The following is a 19,917-nucleotide window of genomic DNA, read 5'->3' on the forward strand; positions in this document are numbered from 1 at the left end:
CAGACAGGAACAGAAAGGTGTATGGGTAGCACACCCATGGCCACTTCTGTATGACCCCAGATTATGGGATCCACTGAACATCAGACCCTGTGAAAAAGTGGACAAGTGAGACCTCAGTCAAGATTTTCAAAAATGTGTGTTAAAATCTCAGTGTATGAAAGAGATGTGTGTGTGTGTGTGTTTTGTGAGAGGATATATATATGTCAGGGTACACACATGTAGAGGTGAGAGTATAACCTCAGGTGACAGTTGCTGCCTTCTGCCTTTCCAGAGACAGGTTGGTCATCATTTTGTACATACACCAGGCCAACTGACCTGGGAGCTTCTGAGAGGCTCCTGTCTCTGCCTCCAATCTTTCTGCAGTAGTTCTAGGATCCCAGGTGGGCATACCTGTCTGACGTTCTGTGCTTTGGAAGACTCTAACTCAGGGACTTAATATTTGTGTGACAAGTACTTCATCACTGAGCTATCTCCCTCTGGATTAAGATCCAACTGATGTCAACTCATGGAGAATGGCAATAAACCAGGTTTCTTTTTTTAGGAAATATGATTTCTGAGGTAATATCCAGATGTTAGCTGTCTGCAACCTTTTTCCTTCAACTTATAAAATATGGAAGACCATATTGCTCTATCAGTGGCAAAAAAGAGAGGAATGTGAGGGCAGCTGGGTCTTCTACCTGGTGAGTCCTAAAATACACCTCAAATTACAACTTGGGGGCACTTGAAGGGTCTCAGACTGGCATTACTGCTGAGGACAGCATGCAAAGCAACACAAGTGGTCCCTACAGGGCAGAGGATGTAGGGCCTGTCACCTTTACTCCTCACTGGTGTGAGCCTAAACTAAGAGGCCAGAAGAAATGACAAATGAACAAGTCTGGTGGCCAGATCTCTCCTCGAATGCTGGGTTCTGGTTACGGCAGAGCTGACCTCTCTGAGCAAGCTCCTTGGCCAGGAAGGAGACTGAAGGAGATATTTTCTCTTATTTATTTGTGCAGCCATGAGGAATGGACTGGTTGAGGATCCCACTATCAGTGGGTAGGGCTTGCCATCTATTTCCGCTGTGGTACACTGGGTCACCATTATCAAACCCTCACCCCGCTGCAAACTGCGCCCCTGCTCTGTGATTTGTTTCCTGGTTCCTCCCACTGAAGCCAGATCGTATCTCCCACATTCAGTTATTTATGCTGGACTGGACCACATGACTGCTTTAGGCAGTGGAATGTTAGTAGGTATGACCAAGAAGAGGCTCTCCCTGTGGGCCCTTCCGGGGCGGGGCTTCTTCCCCTCTTCTTCATACATTCAGAATGCTAAAAGGATGTTCTGGAAAGCCCACTGCTCCAGATAAATAAGTGATAGATACCTGAAGCAAGCTTGGGGTAAAACTGTGGTATAGGGCCAAGCCCAAAGTAGCCAGTTCCCAAGAAACATGGAGTTGTTCTACATCACTGAGTTTAGAGTGCTTTCCTGGGCGATGCGCTGTGAGCCAAGTGTGGGTAGGACAGCGCACGGCATCGCAAAGCATCCACGCTTCCAGTTCTCACATTCTGTTCCTGCTCAGGGAGTCCTGCATCCCTTGAGTAAAGTCCACTTATTTCATGGCCATAACCCTTCAGTGCACTTAGATACGGGCACACAATGCTTCCAGGGACTAATGAATATGCCAAGCTCCTCAGTACGTCCTAGCTCTTCCTCTGAGGAATGGATTTCTAGAAGAAACTCTGGTTCTGAGGTACTGAAAACTGGACACAGACACCCATCCTTCATGCAAGAAGCAGCACGCTGGGGGCTGCGACAGGAATGAGGATTCTGGGAAAGCTTAGCATTACCTTCTTTTGAGGCTCATCTGGTGTGTCCATGGGTGTGGTGGAGCCCTCCTCGGCCTCTGAGTGGTTTGACTCACAGGATGACACGCTGACTGAGTCCATACTCTCCCCAGAGCTCCCGCTGGCTGTGGACTTGGGCTGCTCTTTGGTGGGAGTGCTCCCGGGGATGAGGTCAGACCCCAGAAACAGTCTGCAGGAGACAGAACGCCAAACATCCAGGCTGTTACAAACCCAGAACCCAGGACTGACTGAACAGTGCGTGCCGACTGTGCCCTTAACGTTTTCAATCATGTCTATTGTAAATTAAAACAAAACACAGTACTATAATGTTTTTATAGGCTGTTTAACTGATGTAGCCTGAACCTTTCTAAGTCATTGGTCCTCCATCTTTTAGCAGTCAATGGATTACTGTGACAGGGTCAGAATATCCATACCCACCCCTTATTGCTTCGTAGCCTAAAATAAACTTTGAGCTTTGTGACACTGGAAAGGTGGGTGTGTCCAGAAGAAGCAGCCAAGGAAGAACACTTCTGCTTCAGGCCATCTGGCAAACTAACGTAACCCAAGTCCTTCTCCATAAAGAAACTAGGTAAGAAATATTAAAACCTCTTTTGAGCTGAGCTGGTAAGATGTAAGGGAAATCCCTTCTGTAAGGCCAGGCCTTACAGAGAGAAGGGAACTGAAAGTCGGAAGCTGATGAGCTATTTCTGCAGCTGCTCTGGTTGGGAAACAGAACGTATGAATGTTGGCAAAACAATCGTTGTTTTAAAAAGTACTAACCATGTAATTACACATAATATGGGGTTCCGTTTGATATTTCCGTACATGTATGCAGTATGAACTGATCACAGATTTAACACATACACATACTGAAATGAAGGTTCTGCTCACTAAAGTAAGGTGGATAGCATCTCTTCTCGTTTATGAAGCCAAGCACTCCAAGAACTTTACCCTCAGTAAGGAGATAGGCTAGAAGAGTATCTTCCCACAGACACAGGAGACAACAGGGAAGTCTGTCTGTCCTGGCCTGAATTTGTACAGAATAAATTATGTCTATGCACGAGAGACCTGAGGGCCATGAAGCTATGGAAACAGAGGTTAAGAGGCGTAATGAGCACACAGAAAGACCTGCACATGTGTGAGGACAGCCAGGAGACACTGAGGATGGAAAAGGGACAGACAGATGCAGGGCCTGAGAAGATTCTAGAACTGCTGAGCCAGGAAGCATTGCACTCACATCACAAACATAACCGGGATGTCTGCAGGCAGCTAACTGGTGTGCCTGGGAAATGTTGAGGTGGGCTACTTGACCAGGGAGAACTCTCCAATAGGCCCTAAGGACAGTCCTTGTTTGCCCCTAGCCAGTGCAGTAAAGTCACCCGAAAGATCGATCTCAAGCTTGTAAGTGAAGGGATCTGCGTGAGAGAGAAGCTTCTAGAGTTAACACCTGCCTTCTCTGATCCCTTGGATTCTAACGATCAGCTTGAGGGAGCAGGGTAGGTCCTCTCAAGCTCCTGCTACAGAAACTGGTACAGTCCAAGCCTGGATCACATGAGCACCTTTTTATTCCCTTTCTCCCCTCCCTTAACCCTTCCATCTCTGTCTTCCTTCAGAATGTAATTTCACCGTGTGGTAACACTTCCGTGAAGTCAAGTCTGAGCCGAAGCTGAGTCTGCATCTGACCTCCCATTATAAGCACATGATACTGTTTCCATACTTCGGTTTCCTGGGTTCTGATCAGAGCTAATTATGGAAACTTTCCTAGATCATGTTGTTGATTTTATAAGCATATTCATTTGCTCTTATAACAGCTTTGGCTTTCAGCTCAACATATCCACTCTAAACATACTCACTAATCACTGTGTGTGAAGTAGCATTTGGGTCCTGTGAACAGATAAACAAATAAAACCAAAGTTCCTCTCCATGGAGCATACATTCTATACAGACACAGGCAGTATACAGTATGGTGGAAGACGTTAACGCTACGGGAAAAACAGGTGACAGAAATGAGAATGACCAGAGGAGAGCGCACCACCAGAAGAGCTCTTAGGAGAAAATATTCTGGTCAACATCTGAAAAAAGCTGGTCAGGAGAAAAGACCACGTCCAGCCATAGGAAGGGCTGGTGTGGAGGCCCTGAGCAGGTCCCAGCCTGGTGTGCTTTATGGCTGGTGTGGTGAGTCTTGGTGAACCAGAGCAACTGCTGTAAGCCAGGAAAGGTTGGGAGCAGGTCCCATAAGGCCTAGTAAGCTAGGACCTAGAGTTCAAAATAAAGACCTTACTTCAAAATAAAACCTCGGGTGTTTTTTAAAGTGACATAATCTATTGTTCAATGGATCACCCGGCTGTTTGGTGGAGAATGAACTGTTGAGACAAGAGGGTGATCAGATGACTGTAAAACCACGCTGGAGCGCCCAGGAGAGGAATGCATGGATCTAATGGGCCTTAGAGCTCAGAACAGAAAATGCCCCCTTTAGGTGAGCATTCGGAACGGCTGAACGCAAAGTTCTCTCCGCCCTCTGACAGGACCCCGACGGGGGACTTACAAGCTCAGTCTCTTCACCATGCTCTTCCGAGGCTTAGGGGAAGTGGTGCTGGCGTCAGCAGCGGCTTCGATCTCACACGAGAGGGCATAGCTGAGAAAGACAGGGAGGTCTGAGGTCATTTTCAAGCACAGAACAGATTCCCAACTCAAGGGATTTATTGGGATCCTGGATTTAGAGGAAGGTTCTTCATAGCCAAAGCTGTGGACTGTGGTGTCCTAACAGACACCTAGCTTGCTGATGGCCACATTGGATAAACTTACACCGCACGCCTCCCCTCCCCCAGCTCCTCTCTTCATAGGCAGATGGATAGAGCCTGTCCAGTTCTGCAGGCTTCAACACAAGGACGTGTGACACTAGCAAGAGCTGAAGCTGACGGCAGTCGGTCCCTGGGTTATCCTCATCCCACTCCAAGGCGGTGTGTGTGTGTGCGCGTGCGTGTGTGTGTGCGTGTGTGCGTGCGCGTGTGTGTGTGTGCGTGTGCGTGCGTGTGTGTGCGTGTGTGTGTGTGTGTGTGTGCGTGCGTGTGTGTGTGTGCGTGTGTGTGTGCGTGCGTGCGTGTGTGTGTGCGTGTGCGTGCGTGTGCGTGCGTGTGCGTGCGTGTGTGTGTGTGCGCGTGCGTGCGTGTGTGTGTGTGCGCGTGTGTGTGCGTGCGTGTGCGTGCGTGTGTGTGAGTGTGTGTGTGTGTGTGCGTGTGTGTGTGTGTGCGTGTGTGTGTGTGTGTGTGTGCATGTGCGTGTGTGAGAGTCACCCTCCCTCTATGAATCACACCGCCCTTCCTTTCTGCTTCTTCCTTGCTATGTGACTGTGTTTATGTACACATTATGTTAGAAAAACCAAGGAAGGTGTTTTTATAAAATATCTAAACTTTGGTGAGCAGACATATGAATTATACTAGTTATAAAAATATATAAATATAATTACAGACATTATCTTTAATGGCCAAAACCGCCTCAATTAAAAATAGCCCTACTCCAGGTATTAATATGCCAGGCAAATGCTAACAGATACGCGCACAGGAGGAGCTTCTGCTTGGATGTTTCCTGTGAGGGCCTGAGGCTGTAGCTAGGTGGGTCATGACACCCAGCATTCCAGTTCCTCAAAGCTACAGCGAGGCCAGGCCGACCTGTCCTGACTAGCTATGGTACCCCTCAAAGTCCCCAGGTCTCACAGATACTTATTTGTCATTCATTTCACTCTTCCTTATTATAAATCTTCACAGAAAAGCTCAGGGCTACCTCAGGGATCAGCAAACTTTCTCTGAATCAGACCAGATAGTAAGTATTTCAGGCTGTGGGCCATATGGTCTGTCTTTAACACACGAGAGCAACCATAGATGTAAATGAGTGGGCTATATTCCATTAAAGTGTTATTTATGAATCCTGGAACTTGAATTTCAAACGACTACTTTTCATGCCATATTCTTTTTTTTTTTTTTTTTTCCTTCTGCTACTTAAAATGTGAAAACAGCAGCAGGCCACATATGGCCTACAGACTAATCTGACAGCCACCAGACTAGAGGAAAGGTCACCCACTGGGCCAGTAGTCAGAGCACTAGAATCCGTGTGCCTTTCTTTGCATATCAGCCAATATTTTAAAAGCTGTGTTGTGGGCCCCACCCACACCAGAGGCATCCCTGGTCTCCAAACACCCATGCTGTCAGGACCCAGGCCTTTACCCATGGTCCTATCTTGATCTCTCTGGAATGTTCTTCTCCAGCTCTTGTGGTGATATCTCCCTCCCCAGCCCAGCCTACTTGGTACTATCTGTCAGTCTTCCCCATGCCCCGCCACTTCCTGGCCAGTGACCTACTCCTGCCCACAGGTTCACAGCACTTTACTCTCCTAATTCAATCTCTCATGAGATCTCTCTTTTCCTCTTCCTCCTCTTCCACCCCTCCCGATTCCTGCTCCTCTCTCCCCGACAGCTCACACTATGAGCTGGGACAAGGGCAGGGGCGGTGATGAGGAGGAGCATGGTTAGCGTTCTAATAGGGCTTCCCAGAATATCACCTTAGAACAAACATTCTACACACAGGAACCCTGCAGACGGGGAAGAATTAAAGACTCATTCTAGATTTCAGGGGTCAGTGGCGGGGGCCAGACCTGAAACCCACCCTCTAGTCCTGCCATCAGTTTCCCTCTGAAAAGCAAGGACCAGAACCCTACAACAGCTGCCTAAGAGCTGCCCAACAGATGACACAGGAAGGTCCCGGCCACTACATGCCTCTTGCCAGGACCACGGTTGCCCGACAGGTGACAGACTGGTCAGCCTACCTCTCCTCCTCTGTTAGAAGCTGCTGCCTCTGGAACCACTGGATGAACTTCTGGTCTGGGCTCATGCAGTAGCTGTTGCAAGCAGACTGTAGGAGTTTTATCTGGGCAATCACCTCAAATTCCTGAAGTAGACAGAAACCCAGATGGAGACTGAATAATATGGTGACACAAATGTAAGCGTTCTCAGCGTGGAACTCTAACACTCTAAGGGTAACGCATGGAGAAAGCCACCGAAGAGGATGCTGCAATCTGGCTGCCTGAGAGAGTAAATGAGTAAATCTTCAAAGTTCTACCTCAGGGGTGGGATGTGGGATACAGTTCAGTGGTAGAGTGCATGCCTGGTGTACACACAGTGCCTGGTTTTAATTCCCAGCACAAACAAAAATAAAATTTAAAATGTGCATATGCATCAACTTGGACTCCTTAAGTCCTCGTATGTTTTGGTTCTAAATCTTCTCTTCTCTTTATCTTTATTTTCATAAAGATAAAACAAGCCATCCAAAGAAGCTGGCTAGTTACCAACTCAATACATAATGGCACTTTCCTTCCTGTTTCCATTCTTGGGATTTTTTTCTTTTAAATAGAAGATTATGAAATATGTAAAAAAATTACTTCTATGTCTTATTTTCAAAAGAAGAGAAATTATTCAAAGCTCACAGCTCCCATTGTAGCTTCTCAAATTCTTTCCCCTTAATAAATCCACTCTGGTGGGACTGACCGTCTAGGGGCTGACCCGTCCAGGGTCTCATGAAGCTCAATGTTCAGGTTTTCCAAACCCTTGGGTTTTACCGCTCCAGTACATTATCTAACTAAACCTTCTAAAGCTCACAAGAGAAGCAAAATCATAATTATGCTCCAAATTACATAGACCTCTTTTTATATTTCAAGGTACCGTTCTAATGTCAGCAGTCAGGATCGACTACAGCCTTAGGCTTCATACTTAAACTCTGTGAATGTTTGACTTCCTAGTCTTTTTTAAAAAAGATCTATTTATTTATTTATTATATATGTAAGTACATTGTAGTTGTCTTCCTACACCAGAAGAGAGGATGGGATCCCGTTACAGATGGTTGTGAACCTCCATGTGGTTACTGGGAATTGAACTCAGGACCTCTGGAAGAGCAGTCAGTGCGCTTAACCACTGAGCCATCTCTTCAGCCCCAAACTTCTTAGTCTTAAAGGGGAAGAAGGCAGCATCCAGGCTTATGCTGATGTTAAAGGACCATGCATGGTGCACTGTGGGGGCATAAGAGGATGGGACAGAAGGAACTAGAGAGCTGGTGGCAGCGTTGGGCCTCAGCCTTCGAATCAGTGGTCTCATCCCTCGGCCCAGCGCTACCATGGGAGATTTACCACCATGCCACAGGAAGTTCAGTGGACGAGGGACAGAAAGCTCCAGCTGTTCACGCTGGTATCCTGTTGCTTTGGAGCCTAGCACAGCTGGCTTCTCTGCACTGTGTTTGCACAATGTTCTTTTGTTGCTGTATGTTTCTCTGGCCTCACAAGCTGAGACTAGACTGTTTGCTGATCTAATTGGGCTTGTATAGATAAATTATGGAGGCCTGCTCATCTGCCTGTCTCCCTCCTGGGTTGTAGAACTACTCTATCCACAGAAAGATCAAGTTTGATACTGAACGCCGTTCCTATACTGACAGGAACTATCAACAATAACCACCTACTTCTAATAAGGGCACGATGTCCTTCCCTCTCCCAGGCAGACCCACAGGAGTAGTCGTCTTTGTTCATGTCACTCACTTTCGGAAACTTGTTTGTTTTTTTTTAAATTTACCTGATACATGCACACACAAAAGGTGTATGTTTTGGGATGTGTATTTGCTATGAAATGACTAAAACAAGTTAACTAATGTATTAATTGTTTCCCATACTCCTTTGTGGAGGAATATTCCACATATATTCTCAGCAATGGTTTTCCTGGGCATAATATACTGTTACTAACTATAAAGTAAACCTGTATTTCTAAATGCAGCTGTGAAAAAGGCAATGAGGAGGTGGCGAGGAAAAAAAATCTCTCAAAATCTCCCCGTCTCTGTATTAGGGATCAAATGCAAGACCTCATGCATGCTAGGCCACATGCCCTACCCTGAGGTGTGCCCTCAGCTCCACACTACCTTTACTTTATAAGTGAGCTTTGCAGCAGGACAAATCTGAACTCTGGCTCATGACCAGCTTGCTCTGGACCAGTCCTTTGTCCCTTCCATCCTCATCTTTAACTGAGGATGTGGGGAAAGAGCTTGCAGGGCTCTTGTGGAGTAGCATGTAGGAACACGCCAACGTAATCGTAAATTTAAACATATTCAGTGAGGATTATTTTTCTGCATCTCCAAAAACAAACCAAAGAACACAACCTGTCTCCACTTCCTTCAGTTTTTTGTGCCCAGGTGAAATAAATGGTACAGGGCAGGCAAGGGCTGCACTTACCCTTCTTCTTTTCTCGAAGTTGATCAGTCCACCCTGGAAGAAATGTTTGGAAGAACGTAAGCTACTGAGCTGCGGGGCCCTTTGCTGGTCACAGTGAATAAGTCAGGGATGAGAAAGTTGTAACTATTAATGATCTTATAAACACAGCGACTGTGGAGCAAGGCAATCTTCCTTTCCGTGGAGAAAAATGTCCCTTTATTTATGGTGGAGCATCTCCTAAAATGTCTGAAACCAACTACAACAGCAATGATGAAGGCGCCGTGAGTCAGAATCCAGACACGTTTGCCAAGCTAGTGAGGAGCAAACAATCCACTCCAGTCTTCCCCTCGGCCGAACAAAACAGATGGCCACTGACTCACGCTGGAAGCCAAACTATGATTTATCAGAGGGACTCACTTCTCCCCAGCATGGTAGAAATTAAGTTTCAATTCTTCATCACGTCGTTCCTGTTCTCATCAGGGTAGACTTGTCAGAGACTCCTCAGTCTCTGCTCATTCCCTGCACTCGCACAACCCTGATGGGCGTTTCCTGAGATAAGCTGAGGCAGAGGATGTGAAGAGACAGGAAGAACCCCTGGAAGTATGTAAAACAGCTTCCTCCTGTCGCCACAGTACACCCACAGCAGGTTTCCTAGGAGAGCCAGCAATGGGTGCAGACAGGCTGCTTTTGTTTTGCTTTGTTTGTTCCTATGATTTATGCTTGTTTACCATCGTTAGGAACTGAACCAGGACATCAGAGATGAGTTAGAAGTCAAGCCCTATAAATAACCTTCCAATCTCCTTTCAAATTGAACCCTTTCCTAATTGACATTTTATTGCTACTATTACCAGTCTACTTGTTTGAATGGATTTTACTTCTTTCTTCATTGCAAAAGGAAGGCAGGACGTAGATCCAGGCACATACTCCTAAGCAGGCAGCAGTGATATAATTGTTATAGAACGGAATGAGGGGGACCTCCTTGAAAATTCATTAATCTGCCTCATCCATAGCATATTCAGGCAGAGTACTGGGGTGGATTATCCCTTAAATCCATCTGTAGTGCCAATGCTCAAACCCCAACCCTCAAAAGGCAGCGCAGTCATGTCTGTGTACATGGAGCTAACTGTGCTCTATCATCTAACATCCCTTACCTGTCGCCCCATGTCTGCCCACCCACTGCCATTCCTAGTCATTGCTGCTGCTTTGGTGAGCAGTGCTCTCTTTGGATGGGCTTCTCACCTTCTCTGCATCTTCTGGTGTTTGGTTTGGTTTGGTTTGTTACCACCCAGCCATGTGTATTGTGGGCTCTCAGTAGATCTTAAGAGAAACAAACTTCTCCATGCAGCCAAAGAGAAGGCTGCAGGCCCGGCTCCACTAGTGCAGAGAACCCACCTCGATGTAGTCCTGCAGGGCAGTGTCCAGCATGGTCAGGTCAGTCAGGAAGGTGCCCAGGTAAGGCACGGTGCCCTGCATCACACCCTGAAGAGGAAGCAGAGCAGGGCTGCCTTTACTGTCACTGAAACGTTAAAGGCTTCACAACCCACACACCCGAGAAAATGCTGGATGAGACTAATTTGGAATCGCTAGTGTCTCTTACAGGACTGGAATTGTTTTAGAGTCTACACAAACAGGACAGGAACTGCATGACCTAATGTCTAACTTTCATTCAGGAAAAGCAAGTCTCCAACCAGGAGATCGAACATGCATGCAGTGTGTTCATGGGGGGTCCACTGTGCTTAGGCTCTGGCCAGTGCGGCTGCTCTTTGGTGTGTGTAGACACTTCTAGCTGTTTGGGATGCCCGGACAGCACCGGCCTCAGCAGCACTCAGAGGAGAGCACTATTTCCTGATGAACGAAGGAGTACAGGCTGCCAAGAGTGTGGGGCATCACTATGAATGACCGACCATCAGAAAGACAGAGAGAACAGTGACTTTAGACAGGTTAATCTGGCAAACTTCACTTTAACCACATTAATGGTGGGTGGTATAGTCTCCATCAGTGTGACAGCAGATGCTGCACTGACATCACAGAACTCCTTCAAAGAATGAAGAAGGAGGGTATCTCATCTCTGTGAAACTCTTCCCAAACAGGTATGACCTCAGTTTAAGCACTAGACAAACAAACACAAACCCAGACTGTCAGATATTCTACGGGACACCGAGGTGACTTGATGACTCTGGAGGTCATGACAAACAAGTCAAGACTCTGACGATGCCATGGACCAGAAGTGACATCATGACAGCTACGTGCTACTGCTGTGCTGGACTTGAATCCTAGAACAGACAGGTGGGCTCCAAGTGAAGTCTAGACTTTAACTGGCAGGGTTGTCTGTGTGCATTTTTCTTAGGATTGTCTGTTACTCCACCACTTTAGACACCGTCAAGTGGGAGAAGTGAGCAGATGTTTTTAACTTTCACCTCACCACATCTCCTTTGAGTCTCTGTTCTCCACAAGGCCACTGAGACACAAGCATTCTTCAGGGAAAATAACTGGGGGGATGGAGTGGCACATGGACACCTCCTCAAATGTGCAGGCACTTAGGGAAACTGGCAGGCACACACAGAATCCGAACCACGGCAAGGCCTGGCATCTTGGTGCAAGGAGGGCCACGTTCTCGGCCAGGTCGCACCACACAGGCCTTTGTCCTTCAGAAACTCACCGCCAGCCGCAGTTTGGCTTGTCCTTCCCGATGTGTGTGCAAGGTCTCATCCTGACCTAAAATAATCTCCCCGCCCTCGGCAGCAGCTATTTTTAACTGTCTTTGAACAACCAAAAAGTTTGAGACACTTTGAGTTGGAGCGGCCTCAGGTTACAGGAGAGCTCTGGCTCTCACAACATTGCTGTGCTTTATCCCCCCTCACGGAGAGTTAAGTCCCCTCCAGGCAAGGATGAGAACATTTGTTTGTCTAGACTCTAATGTCCTCTTCTGTCCCCACACCCTATGCTAAAAGTTGGGGATTTAAGGATGGACAGGGACACAGATGACAATAACGCTCCTGCCTTCAGAAAGGACACATGGTATTCTCTAAGATGTGAGTAAGACTGGTTAGGACCCAGGATGGTAAGGAGACTGGGCAATGATTAGAGAGCTTGGAACAAGGGGAGTGATGTTCTCTAAATACAAAGACCAAGTCTTCCTGACAGGAGACACTGCTTTCTCGGCCATCACATCCCCAAAGATGAAGAATGCAAGGCCTAGGAGGCTTCTCACCAAAATAGCATCAGCAGGCACGTGAATGTGGGTGGAGATGCCAGGGGGACGGAGATGCCCACTGCACACATCCCTCCTCCAACAGCCAGTGTGTGTGTGTCAGGGGGACGGAGATGCCTCACTGCACATGCTCATCCATCAACATCTGGTGTATGTCAGGAGGATGGAGTGCAGAAGGTCATCAACATCTGGTTGTCTGCTGAATTTGTAACTCTTGGTATTCATTTTTCACTGGTCTAACACTTTTGCTAAGGACCTCGCAGGTTAAGAACAGATTAGGCACAGAATGGAACAGCCTTCTGACAAGGGTGGGCACCCTGCAGAAGGAATATTCTGATGCCCTGTGCCAGCTGCCCCAGACAGGTACACAGGGGCTCTCTCCTGCCGGCTCTTGGAGAACAGGGGCAGACGCACCATATCCTTCTGCAGCTGCAGGCGCCGCTGGGTCCGCTTCTGGTTTTCTTTCACACTGCTGTCCAGGTTTGCAAATTTTGAGGTTCCTTCCTAAGAAACAAGGCACAGAGGAAGGTCATGGAGGATACCAATCTAGAGAGAAGGAAAGGGGTATCTGGGTTCTAAAATACAATCTCTTCCTGTGTCCCAAAATGCCAGGCAGGCCTCCGGCAGCCTGTTATGGCCGTACTTAGGGGCCCTGCTGTAGACTCTGCATGTGGTGGTCTGGGGTTATCCAAGTCACCGCCAACTCTGTAAAAGCAGAGTCCCTAATCTGACTAGAAAACCAACCATCACCAGAAGGTCAACAATTCCCAAAATGGAAGATTTTTTTTTTTTTAACATCTTGGTTTTCATGCAAAGTAATCTTATATTTTCAAAATGAAGCTTTCTTCCTGCACATTTTATGACTTCTTTATCTTGGCCTGGAATGAATGTGCCAGCATTCTCTGAAGGAAGGGCACTGTGTGGTACTACTTAGCTAAGTGAAATCGTCACACGGCAAGGGCTCGAGGAGGTCCGGTGCTGCAGAACATCTTGGTTAATGAAAGGTGAGCCATTTGTGGGTTTCCCTTAGTCCTCCTGATGCCGCCCTGGTTTGGAACTCAGACAAGTCTACCCTTCCTCTTGAGGCCTGAGGATAGATGGCCACCCCTGCTCCCTGCCTGCTGCCTGGAACAAGAACCCAGCTTCGACGTACAACTAATCATGGGTTTGCTGACTGAACATAAAATGTTTCAGTTTTGTGGTTTCAGGGTCTTGTTAAGTTCTCATTTTCCAGGAACTGCTTGAATGGATGGCAATTTCACAACTCAGTGTAACCTCTGTATTAGTTTTTCCTTAGTCAGTTTCTCCGGGGTTTATCACATGACCTTAGCATATGACCTTACATCACTGTGCAATTGCAAAAGGAATCCTTCTGGGTGTCGGCTTATGACTAATGATGGATGCTAAGGTATAAACACCTTTGGTCAGTAACCCGCTGTGATCCTGGCTGGGTCATGCCCTGGGGACAGAGTCCATCTCAGAGGTCTCTATCACAGATAAGAGAGAGCTATCATCTAGTGACATTCCCTCAGTGTTCCTGGGGACACATGACAGGCATCTAGTATGTGTCACTTCCCACACCAAGTGGTTTCAAGAGCTCCCAGATAATTTCAGACTTAGTTTGGAGTGAAAAATCAATTCTGCCCGACATGAAGGCAAACACCCACATCTTCCTAGCGTACAACTTTTTCCAGAACCTCAATTATGGGTAGAGGGAAAGTGCTAGAAACTATTTTGCATTTATCCAAAATTATTCTCCTCTTCCTTCTCTCCTCTTCCTCATCTCCTCCTCCTCTTCCTCTTCCTCCTTCTCTTCCTTCTCCTTTTTTTTTTTTAAACAGAGCTTAACAGTGTAGCTCTGGCTAGCCTAGAACTTGCTACGTAGACCGTAGACCAGGGTACACAGAGAGTCACCTGCTTCTGCCTCCCAAGTGCTGGGACTAAAAATGGAGTTTCCACCATAACAGGCTTATGTAAAATTCTTAGTAGGGACTTATAAAAAATTAAAACCTAAGGATCATAAAGCAACAGAGAGATTTTAAGGACACTAAAGATGCCACCCTATGAGCAGGGAGTAAAAGACCAGAGACAAGGAGCAAGATTTCCTGATTTCATGACTGTAGTTTCGTGAGAATGAGATTCCATCCCTGGCTGCAGCCTCACACAAAGCTGACAAGTGAACCGTGCACAGTGCACTCCTGTAATCTGTACACTTGGGAAGTCAAGGCAGGGGGATCATGAGTTCAAGGCCAGCCTGGGGTACACCATAAATTCAAGGTTATCTGCACAGTAAAACACTGTCCAAAGAAAAGGAAATGGACAAAGAAAGATGTGACTGCCTGTTGCTAGCTCTTCCCAATGGAGTATCAACTGAAAGTCCATTCACTCGTCACACCCAAAATCAGCATTCATTTCCTCTGCTGGCCCGGAATTCTTTACAGGGCTACCCCATCACAGTGCCCTCCGAGCTTTCCTGAGCTTCCCTGGCCTCCTGCGACTCAACTCTCTGCCTCTTTCCTCCTGCCTCCTTTGCTGGCCACACTCCTTGCTACTCTTCCTGCTTCCTCTTCCTGCTTCCCAAGTCACTTTGTTTTCCTACAGACTTATTACTGGAAGTGACTTCAATCATCTCTGTGTTGACGAATTTCAAACTTCTCCCGGTGCTTCCTCCGACCTCTCACATCCATCCCTGTTCCTCCTGTGCTCTCTAACCTCCGCCCTTCTCCCTAGGCAAATTTTCTCCCTTGGTCTCACTTCTCCTTCATCTCCGCGTTGGCAGAATCCAGCCACCGTCTGCTGTTCCTGGGCCTCAGAGACTTGGCTCTCAGGTGGCTGTCTGCTGGGTGCTGGCTCCATTTTAAGATATGATGGCTAAATTGTGGCTTGAAAGCTACTGGACACTAGTGTTTGGGTGGCGCTTCACAGTGTGAGCCTTGACGTGAGCAGGCTGTGGAGCTTCACTGCCCACTCACTGCCACCAGAGCCAGGCTCTGGCAGGTCCTCAGACACTGTCACCAGGGATGACTGCCATCTACCAAGAGGTACGAGAACCAAACTTTGGTGGTATTCTGCTTTCCTGTTGTTTTGAAATCTATAGATTCAATGATTCATAATTATTCCAAGTTTAAGAAACCATAAGGATGTAATAAATTTAAGACAGACTTCGAAAAGAAATTTAAAAAAAAAACAAAAAAAAAAAACCCTTTTCTCAACAGTTAGAAGGAAAACCACAGATGTTTGCTAATTATTCTGTTGTCTGGGCCATAGTACTAGAGAAGCAGCACATTTCATTCACCCACAAGTAGAAGATAGGTCATTTTAAACCAAGATTACCCAACTATAAATCGGTCTAGGAGAAACACACTAGAAACAGGGTCCAGGAGTCTTCCTTAGTGCTTATTTTGAGAACTTAAGTACCTTGATCTCATTATTTACAATTGTGCTGAGAAGTTAGACTGAGAACCACACAGCTCACATGAGTAATGATCAACAGAGATGACGGGAAGGGCTCTGCACATACACACAGACCGCCCAAGGCATTCCAGCCAGCGTCCGTGACAATGTACAGTCACCTCAATCCATCGCCAAGTTCCTCAGTTCATGGGGATTTGAGCCTTATATGACATTTAACTTAGAGTACCGAGGTGGATGTCTCCATTTCAGAAAGGTTTATGAGATCTTTAATGTCTAGATATAGCCTTGCCTCTAAGGTTTCAGCCAGAAGACTGTCACCAGGCACTGAGCTGCACACAATTCAATTTATCTGCCTTGGGAAGGGTGATTCAGGGCTAGTGGGATTTCACTGTGCGGCTCCACTTAGTCTAGCTCTGTGCTGCAGACTGGGAGGTCACTAAGCCATGTCCTTCCAGCCAGATGGGTTTCCATTTAAAGTCTGCACATCCAGAAAGCTGTGAAACAAGGAGTAACATAATCCCAGGAATGGATGTTTGGTTAGTGTGCAGTTCATCAGACATCAGCATGAACCACCCACTCTGTCTCGGCTGCTCCTAGAAGGACCCAGAGCAGGAAAAAGACAGTTATGTGAACGGGAAGCCCAGTAGTCCATGCAGTCAAACAATGGCTTCTGGATGTATGCTCATGCAAGGCACTGTACTAGGCATTGGGAAAACAAGGCATGGGCCCTTGATGGTCCGTAAGTTGGAGTCACAATTCAGCTCTATTATATGTTAGGTGCGGACCTTGGGAATTACAGGTAGGCTACATCTACCTGTGGGCCTTAGCTATCTATAAAGATGACCAACATGGATGGTAGAGAACTGTGCTGATGGTAACTGGCCTGCTTTAACTGACCACTGATTGTGCATGAAGTTATTTGTCATTGTGTAAGTGATTATTGTATAGTGCCCATCGTCATCAACTATGAGTAAACTCCTAGGCACAGAGGCTGTTATCAACCTTCATATTTCTAAAGAAAAGTTCAATCTTTCATAAGCATTAGGCACTCAACACATTTCTAGAGTAGAATGAGTCAGGCTACCTCTGCCCCGCAGGCTCAAGAGCCCCCCCTTATCTGGTGCTCAATAAGCACTGCTGACTGAAAAACAAGGACGTGGACTCGCAGGTCGGCCTCTGTCATTGTAAGAACTGTGCTGCTAGGAAGGGATACCCCAAGGCCTCTCATCCACGCAACCTATAGCACTGGGTATCTGCTTGTTAAACACACACACATTGGAATCCAGGTGTTGATGTCAGTTGTGTGGGCGGAAGGAGGAAAAGCAGGAGACTGGGCTTTGATTTTCTCACTCCCAAGTTTCCCAGATTATGTACAAGATAAAAATTCTGCTTCCCCGGAGGCTGAAGGAGCTGAAGCTGCTCTGTTACCAGGGGCTCCCCAGGATCCTCACCTTCATGAGAAGTTCCCGACTGGTGAGATGGTTGTTATGATCAGAGAAGATCTCTGAAAGTTCTTCAAACATCAGCATTCTGTCCCTGAGAAACAAGACGAAGAAACAATAAGCAACAGAGATCCAGAAGTCCAACACCTAGGCTTGGCTGGCTTCAGCACTGGGAAGACTGTTGGGGTCTCAGGATGTGGGGAGAGCTATGCAAACAGAGCTGATGCTGTCTTCGCGTGCATACCTTTGTAAAGGATGAACATGGCTACCAGAACGAGAGGAGGAACTTTTCTAATCATACCTATTTAATTAAAGAATGATCATTCACTTGGGGCATCAAGTTCTAGAGAGATGTTTCCTTTAGGAAATTTAAAAAGCATTTATCCTAGTAATACACGCAGAGTCCTGTGGAGGTCAGTCACCTTGGCCAGACACCTAACTGTAGAGAGAAAGATGTCATGGTGAAAAGCTTGCCCTCGTTTTCACTGTTGAGAGCTACAGATATAGAACTGAAATGTTTGGCATCCTGGGCGAGAGCTCTTACTCTCAGAGCCAGGGTGGCCCCATCATAGCTCTGCTATGGCAGACAGGTTCAAACCTCACCTATCAAACCTCACCTCACTACTTCCTTAGTGCTCCTGAACAAACTGCTTAACTTTCTTGTTTTAATTTTCTCCTCTGTACATAGGAAACCTCTGCAGGATGACCCAGTAAAGCACCTGTGGGGCTCAGGCTCCTCCCTAGGCACTGCCCCTCAGGAGCACCCTGCCTGTCTGCACATAGCTCTCTCCACAGCCATTGAACGGATGACTCTGAAGGCCACAAATGATTAGCAACCAAATCTCCACGTAAACAGCATCTTCATTATCATAAAATAGCATATAAGGCCATTATTAAGACTTATTTGCATTTTAATGAGTATAATATTATTTGTAAAACAAAACCATGAAAACTATTTCTGTTTTGGAGAAAAATAATTAAGAACTCAATTATACAAGTATTTCAATAGAAAGAATTAAGTAGGTAGCCTCTGCCTGCTGAAAGCTAGAAATGTACAAGATCATGATGAGAGTGGTAAGACAGACACCTTGACTCTGCTCCCCCTAAATTTAGCCATGGAGCGCACACAAGGCTGGTGTGGAAAGAGCCTGTGATGTTCAACAGCATCCTTCCTGAAACGTAAACTAACCCAGCAACGAATCACACTTGTCCAACCGGATTGGGTTTTGAGAATTCTTTTTTTGTTCTTTTGTTTTTGAAAAGTTGTTTTAAAAGCCAGCTGGAAGAATGGATCTTCTCTTTGGCAACTGTGATGGTCTGTACGCTCAGCTCAGGGAGTGGCACTATTAGAAGGTGTGGCCCTGAGTAAGTCACTGTGGGCTTGGGCTTAAGACCCTCACCCTAGCTGACTGGAAGTCAGTCTTCCACTAGCAGCCTTCAGATGAAGATGTAGAACTCTCAGCTCCTCCTGCACCATGCCTGCCTGGACGTTGCCATGCTCCTGCCTTGATGATAATGGACTGAACCTCTGAACCTGTAAGTCAGCCACAATTAAATGTCCTTATAAGAGTTGCCTTGGTCATGGTGTCTGTTTGCAGCAGTAAAAACCTAAGATAGTAATCAAGAAACTAAAACACGCATATTGTGGACTAGTATTTTAAACATTTTCATTATGTGTTTACGTATGTCTGTGTATGTGAGGTGTAACAGTACAATGCCCTCAGACATCCAGAGATGAGAAACATCTGGTCTTCTGGAATTGAAGTCACAAATGAATGTGGTGCTAGGAACTGAATTCGGGTCCTCCACAAGAAACAGCTCTTAGAATGTCAGAGGCCAGCCTGCAGGACCACATCCTTTTCAGTCAGCGATGTCTACTGAGCACCAGGTAAGTGGTGGCTTCGGATTGACCTCCTGGGCAAAAGTAGAGCCTGGAACATGTAGTGCTCTTAATCATCTAGCCATCACTCCAGCCCCCATGTGTGCTAGTTTTTGCAGTTGTAGTTTAATACTCAGACTTGCCAGAGAAGAAATCCTGGGCCAGTGAGGTGACTTCCTATACTAGTCAACTGTACTTGTCACTAAAAATCATGGTTGTTTTTCCTGGAAGTCAGACGAGTTTTACTGTCTGACCATTCCTTTGTTTATGGAAACAGTAGTGAGGGGAAGGGAAGTTGATATCTGCCAACTGATGACTCGTTGGGACCCATATCTTTCATTAACTGTATGTTCAGAGGAAAATTAATCAACTCGTCTCTCTTGTTCAGGGTAAATGCACTATTGAAAAATCATAAGCAAGGAGAGAGGAAGAGAAGCAAGAGTGGGAGTCAAGAAAGAAAAACAAACTGCATTTGCAGAGTCTATGCTCGAGCTGCAGTCCACGTGGTGTGGCGTCCATGGCTCTGGAACATAAAGAATATCAAGACTTTAAGGGGGTGTGTCTCACTATCTCCCTGGCTAGCCTGGAATGTCCTATGTAGATCAGGCTAGCCTCCAACTCACAGAGGTTCACCTGCTCTGCTTTTGGTGATTAGCGCCATTTATTTTAACTCCTTTTTTAAAGTATCAAAGAATAACCTAACGGATACGGTGACTTCTCATCGCCTGTGTTAGCCTCTCATCTCCTCTGGCACCCATTTTTCAGCGTAAACTTACAAAACTCTGGTTTGCTAGTGTGGGCCCCTTACAGGATTAATAGCATGATTTCCATGTTAGAATCGCCATGGAAATAGATCTCTGATTATGTCTTTAAAAAAAGACAAACCTGGATTTGGTTGATGTGAGAAAACCC

The 19,917-nt window shown here is 46.4% G+C and overlaps 1 protein-coding gene across 4 annotated transcripts in view; it reads right to left on the reverse strand.

The window, feature by feature from the left end:
* Rgl1 (ral guanine nucleotide dissociation stimulator like 1) overlaps positions 1-19,917 on the reverse strand; it is a 249,011-nt gene that overhangs the window by 10,439 nt on the left and 218,655 nt on the right. For all 4 annotated transcript variants that reach the window (XM_032915394.1, XM_032915396.1, XM_032915392.1 and 1 more), the window contains 7 exons: positions 17,136-17,220; positions 12,685-12,774; positions 10,452-10,538; positions 9,081-9,113; positions 6,642-6,763; positions 4,369-4,458; positions 1,827-2,013 (listed from right to left, as the gene is read on the reverse strand). In XM_032915394.1, the coding sequence (XP_032771285.1) occupies positions 1,827-2,013; positions 4,369-4,458; positions 6,642-6,763; positions 9,081-9,113; positions 10,452-10,538; positions 12,685-12,774; positions 17,136-17,220 (694 nt within the window). The remainder of the gene's footprint in view (positions 1-1,826; positions 2,014-4,368; positions 4,459-6,641; positions 6,764-9,080; positions 9,114-10,451; positions 10,539-12,684; positions 12,775-17,135; positions 17,221-19,917) is intronic.

The sequence above is a fragment of the Rattus rattus genome, chromosome 10 (genome assembly GCF_011064425.1).
Source record: "Rattus rattus isolate New Zealand chromosome 10, Rrattus_CSIRO_v1, whole genome shotgun sequence".
Lineage (NCBI taxonomy): Eukaryota > Metazoa > Chordata > Mammalia > Rodentia > Muridae > Rattus > Rattus rattus.